The 5,744-nt window shown below is 31.0% G+C and overlaps 1 protein-coding gene across 3 annotated transcripts; it reads left to right on the top strand.

Annotated features, from left to right (window-relative positions):
• Positions 1-3,033: 3,033 nt before the first annotated feature.
• Positions 3,034-5,039, top strand: LOC120091365 (cytochrome c oxidase copper chaperone 1-like). 3 transcript variants are annotated; one of them, XM_039049363.1, is made up of 2 exons: positions 3,034-3,197; positions 4,456-5,039. In XM_039049363.1, the coding sequence occupies exon 2, from the start codon at positions 4,511-4,513 to the stop codon at positions 4,751-4,753; it is 243 nt and encodes an 80-aa protein (XP_038905291.1). In that variant the 5' UTR covers positions 3,034-3,197; positions 4,456-4,510; the 3' UTR covers positions 4,754-5,039. The 3 variants fall into 3 exon arrangements, with proteins under 3 accessions (XP_038905291.1, XP_038905292.1, XP_038905293.1); XM_039049364.1 differs by lacking the exon at positions 3,034-3,197 and adding an exon at positions 3,237-3,947; XM_039049365.1 differs by lacking the exon at positions 3,034-3,197 and adding an exon at positions 3,976-4,342.
• Positions 5,040-5,744: the final 705 nt, after the last annotated feature.

Below are 5,744 nucleotides of genomic sequence, written 5' to 3'. Positions count from 1 at the left end.
AAACTCCTTAAAGCTTCAGACTTATACCCCATTAGGTATAAGTGATCATACCTTGAATAATCATCTATAAAATAGATTAAATATTCGTATCCTCCTCGAGATTTTACATTCATTGGGCCATAGAGATCCGAATGTATTAATTCTAAGGGTTCTTTGGCCCTATAGCCTTTTCAACTAAAAGGTCTTTTGGTCATTTTTCCCTCAAGACATTATTTACATGGTAGTAATGAATCATCTTCTAACTCATTTAGAAGTCGATTCTTTACCAAATGCCTGATCCTATTGAGGTTTATGTGATCTAGCCTTAAGTGCCAAAGATAGGTGTTGTTACTTTTAGGAGAAATGCGTTGCCTTTTACTTTGAGTTTCAACAATTTTAAACATCTCATGATTTAGAAATGCTTTTGCTTCAGTTGCTTTTAATACATATAAGTTATATTATAATCTAGTTGAACATATAAAAAAGAGTAAACATGATTAGTTGCTCCTGAATCAAGTATCCAGGCAGACTCATCATGCTCAACAAGACATGTTTCTAAAACAAGTATATCAAATTTACCTTCTCTCTCCTTCTTTTTCTTAAGGAGGTGCTTAGGCTAGTTCTTCTTTCAGTGTTCATCAACATTGCAGTGGAAACACATGTCCTTGTCAGCCCAACTTTGGTCTTTCTCTTGCCTCGAACAACAGCGGTGAGAGTCTTCTCCTTATCTCCTCTCTTCTTCTGAATCTTCTTCGAAGTAGAATAATGAGGAATAGATTTAGTTCCAGAGGATGAACCCTTATGGAACTACCTTTTGGAATGGGCAATATTTGCCTCTCCTTCAATCGGTCCCTTATTTTTCATAAGAGATTGGTAAGTCTGTAGCTCATTAAGGAGACTGGTCAGGTAATATTGGATTTTGTTCATCATCGTATTGCTGCAAAATTGTAGGAAACTCTTCGAAAGAGATTCCATGATGAGTGCAACTTGACTGCACTCGTCTATGATTGCTCCATTTGCCTCTACCACGTTAAATTGGACCATCCTCATAATTGGTTAAATACTCTTATCGTTAGTTTTAGATGGCAATCGTTAGTGTTTTGTTTAAAAAACACTCTTGACTTTTCATAAGTTTTAAAAATATCCTTAAACTTAAAGAAAAATTCAAAAAATCATTTACTATTGTTAATATATAAACAAAAATTGTTAAAACCTTATGTAAAAATATCTCTAAAGTTTGAAAATTTGTATTAGTACTCTTATCTTAAAAAAAGGTTAAAAATTCTCTTACCATTTATCTCCACACCATAGCCTCCCTCTTTAACTTAACAATTATTTATTTTCTCTATTTTTTTTTCTTTTTTCTTACTCTCGTTCTTGTTAATTGTTTGACTTTTGTTTATCTCATATATATATAAAAAAATTACCCCCGTCAGTTTAGGTACATAGATTATAACAAAGAAAGAGAATAATAGAAGCACCAAGGGGATCTTAGGACCCCAATGTTTAACAAGACTATACGTTAGTAGTTGAGTGTGTGTTAATAGCCAAGTACGTTTTTTTTTTAATAGACTATTTATCGTTTTGGTAAGTTCTAAGGGAAGATTTTGATTTTGGAGTTTTGTGAAATTTTGTGGGATTTTATTCAAAACTTGAAGTTTTGTTTATATTTTGTCGTAAGAATTTGACAAATGAGAGAATGAAAGTATCTATATGAAAAAAAAAGAATATATGTAATTTGTTTTAAAATTAGTTTTTTTTTTCCAAACTCAAGAAAGCTTCAAATTAATTCACCATTGTACTAATCGTATGTGCATTTTTAATTTTTTCGAAAGCCTCAGAGTATTAATGCTACTTTTGAAAGTTCAATAATATTTTTGAAATGAGTATTAATGGTTTGTGTTCAAATACTAATAGTAAGGTATTATTAAAGTTTAAAGCTAATGGTATGAACATTTTTAACTTTTTTGAAAGCCTCAAAATATTAATGTAATATTTGAAAGTTCAATAATATTTTTGAAATGAGTATTAATGGTATGTGATCAAACACTAATAGTAAGATATTCTTAAAGATTAAAAATATTTTTGAAACTTTTGGAAATTACTTTTGAGTTAAAATACTAACCTTAAGAGTTTTTTTTTTTTTTTTTTAATTTCTTAGCGTCCCACATTGTCAGATCTAGAAAATTTTCGTTTGACTGTATCTTGGTTAAGTAATTCTGAATTAATTTAGATTAAATCAATTTGTTAATTCAAGTTAATTATGGGATGTGATTAAGTTATTTGAATAGTTGAAATCTAATTTGAATCAATTAGATTAAAAATGGATTATTGTAGATATTAAAGCTTCATTTGATAACCATTTTGTTTTTTTATTCATGCTGATGAAAATTAAACTATAGACGTTACTTTCTCTTTCAAATTTATTTTTTAGTTATCTACTTTTTACTAGTAGTTTAAAAAACTAGTCAAAATTTGAAAACTAAACTCCTGTTTGGTAACCATTTTATTTTTATTTTTGTTTTTAAAAATTAAGTATATGACACTATTAAAAAACCAAGTCAAAATTTGAGAATTACAAAAAGTAGTTTTTTGTTTTTGGAATTTGACTAAGAATTCAACTCTTTTATCTAATAAAGATGTAAATTATGCTAAAAATGATGAGAAAATAGACTTAATTTAAAAAAACAAAATGATTATAAAAAGAAACCCAAAATTTTTTATTTTGTAGATTATAAATTTAAAATTAAGTCTTAAATTCATAATTTTGAAAATTTAGAATATTTTTTGGATGGTTGGGATGTGTGGAAAAGACCAAAATTTATATTCTATATTTTTTAAAAGTAAATTATTTTAAATGTTAAATTAATATCACAGTCTATCTGTAACAAATTATGATAGACAATGATAAATTATTATCTGTGTCTATAATGGACAGATAGATAGACTGTGATATTATATCATTATTGATAAATATTTTGGTTAATTTTCATATATTATATATTCGAAAATAGTTCTTTTCTAAATTGGATTTTTATATTTGTGATTTTTGAATTAAAGATTTACTTGCTCTATTTATGAGAAAAAGAGAAAAGAAAAAGAAGAAACCCCCTCCCCCCCTTACAGCCGTCGACCACTCCTCCTCAGTCTTCTTCTCCGTCGACTTTGCGGCGACCATCGACCGTAGACTCCGACAAATCAACCAGCAAGGATCGGAGGTAAGAGTCGGTAATTGTTATTGGTTTAATTTCTTTTTCGAATTGGATTTAAGTGTTTGAATATCATTCTGAACTCTTAGAACTCGTTTGTTGTTATGTTTGGGTAGATTTCTAAGTATTCGATTACGGTTCAACAAGGTTAAACACATTTCGGACTGGGCAATTCTCTCTGATCTCTGTTGAAAATTGCCTTATTTCTGCGACCCTGATTTTTCCTTCGTCTCACTTATTTCTTTATTTTGTTTATCAGAGAATCAGTCCAAGTGATCTAAGGCAATTCTATTTTAATTCCTAGCTTATAGGAGTTATTTTTATTGATGGAACAACTTCAATCATATTTATATTTGTAGATTTAATTGGGGACAAGGCAATGACTTTGTTTGTTTGTTTGTTTTCCCCCAAATTGTTCCCTCCCTTAGATTAACCAATACCATAACTTATGATATGTTGAATTTCCTGAAAATAGCAGTCTATATGCTTTGTATTTCTAGATAATGTTGAGGGTAATACATGGTTTAAAACGTGGATGACTTAGAACCTAAAGATTCTCACTTTTAGCTACTTTTATATATATATAGTATAGATATAAAATTCTTTTGAATTGCTTTGCTTAGATGCTGTCTAAAGCTCTATTCTTCCGTCTTTCTTCGACGCTGGGGTTTTAGAGGTTCTTTCGCCTGTGGGTTCGAGAAGCCTCCACTTTTTCTCTGCTTGCTTTTTTCCATTTTGCTACGAGAATTTTCGCCTTCTGTAAGAATTTGTCCTTTTTAGCAAACAAGATTGTTACTCTGTTATCTTGTTCTTACTTTTGTTTTGTTTTGTTTTTTGTTTTTGTTTTTTTTATAAGAAGCAAACTTACTTTTGGTTCTATGGAATTTTATCTTTCCAATTTATCGGTTGTTTGATGGGAAGTCGAGTAGGTTTAAGATCAGATGATTTCTTTCTGGTATAGTTGAGTTAGGGGTGTTTTGAATGTGTTTCATTGAAGGTCTTATCTTCTGTTTTCTTATTTGATGGCTCTCTTCAACTGCAAGTAAAGAACGAAATTTTCCATCCTAAACATAGCTCAGCTGGTTTAGGCGCCCTTGATTGAGAGGCCAGAGATTCGAATTTCCCAATCCTATTTGTTGTTATTGAGATAAAAAGTAAAGATTGAACTTCAATTTGTGTAGACTTTTATTATTCAGTAGCCCATTAAATAAGATTTTATTATAATCTAACATGATGTTCTTTCATGCTCATGTTTTTCTGCTTGCAGTTTTCAGGATTTCCTTTCCCTTTTCTTCAGACTGCATTCCTTGAGAAATTGCGACATGGGTGGTTTACCTGTTGTAAACTCTTCATCAGCCATAGCTTTGCCGGAGTCGAAACATGACCAAGGGGCAGCAGTGGTGAAGTCTACCCCAGATGGAAAACCAAAAAAGAAGATCTGTTGTGCCTGTCCTGATACTAAGAAGCTAAGAGATGAGTGCATTGTGGAGCATGGTGAAGAAGCGTGCGGAAAATGGATTGAAGCTCATCGTAAGTGTCTTCGTGCAGAGGGATTCAATGTCTGAACTTGATAACCTAATAAAATGAAAGATTTTCTTTTCTGCTAGTCTACAATTTAACTATCTGAGGGATACAGTCATACAGATACCAGAGAATTGAGAAATAAAGTGAGAGAGAGGAGGTAAAGGTATAGCCAAAGCTGCAGGGCAGTAAGTACAATTTGGCTGTGTATTTTTGTAGGCTCGGACCTTTTTTATTGACTTACTGTATTAATTTCCTCATGTTATTCCAACTTTCTTCTTTATTTTGATGCCCATTAGATCATCAATATCATGTCATATGTTCTAAATATGTGATTCTCGAATCGGTGGATTTGAAGTTTCGAACCAGACCTTGTAGTGGTAAACTTAGACAGTGATAAGACTAATGAATTGATTAAAGCCTTGAATCCTATCCTACCCAGTGTTTGGCTTGATAATCACAATGGGTTTGTCCTTGTCCGATTGAAAAAGAGCAACTCTAAATGTACATGCTAAGAAGCATGAACACGACATGGCGATATACCAATTTCAAAAAAGTCTAGGACACAGTCATAGACATGTTTGGGATGCACTCTTTTTTATTATTTTTATAGGATACATATAAATTTAACATAAAATACTAAATGCACTCCACTAACAAAAGCATAAAATGTCAAGTTAATTAATAGTTGCAGGAGATGAAACGTTTATGTTTCTAAGTTTTAGTTTTTTATGTTTCTGTTTTTTTCTTTTATTTATTTTTATCTTTGGTTAAAAACATGGGTTTTTCTTTTGTTTTTTTTAATCTTACTTTAACATATAATTGATTTGGGTCCATTATAAAAGGTTGGACCATTTTCTCTTAAAAAAATTTCCCAAACGTGTCCAGTAAGTGTCCCTTGTCGGACGTGTGTTTAGAGTGTGTCCAAACGTGTTCGTGTTTGACACGTGTAAGACATGGACACTTCCCCAAAAATAGTGTTTGTACTATTTCATAGTGTACCTGCCTTTTGATTAAAGCTTCAAGGTTTGAACA

The sequence above is a fragment of the Benincasa hispida genome, chromosome 11 (assembly GCF_009727055.1).
Source record: "Benincasa hispida cultivar B227 chromosome 11, ASM972705v1, whole genome shotgun sequence".
Taxonomy (NCBI): domain Eukaryota; kingdom Viridiplantae; phylum Streptophyta; class Magnoliopsida; order Cucurbitales; family Cucurbitaceae; genus Benincasa; species Benincasa hispida.
The sequence above is the reverse complement of the archived record's forward strand: the minus strand, read 5'-3'. Positions and strand labels throughout refer to the sequence as shown.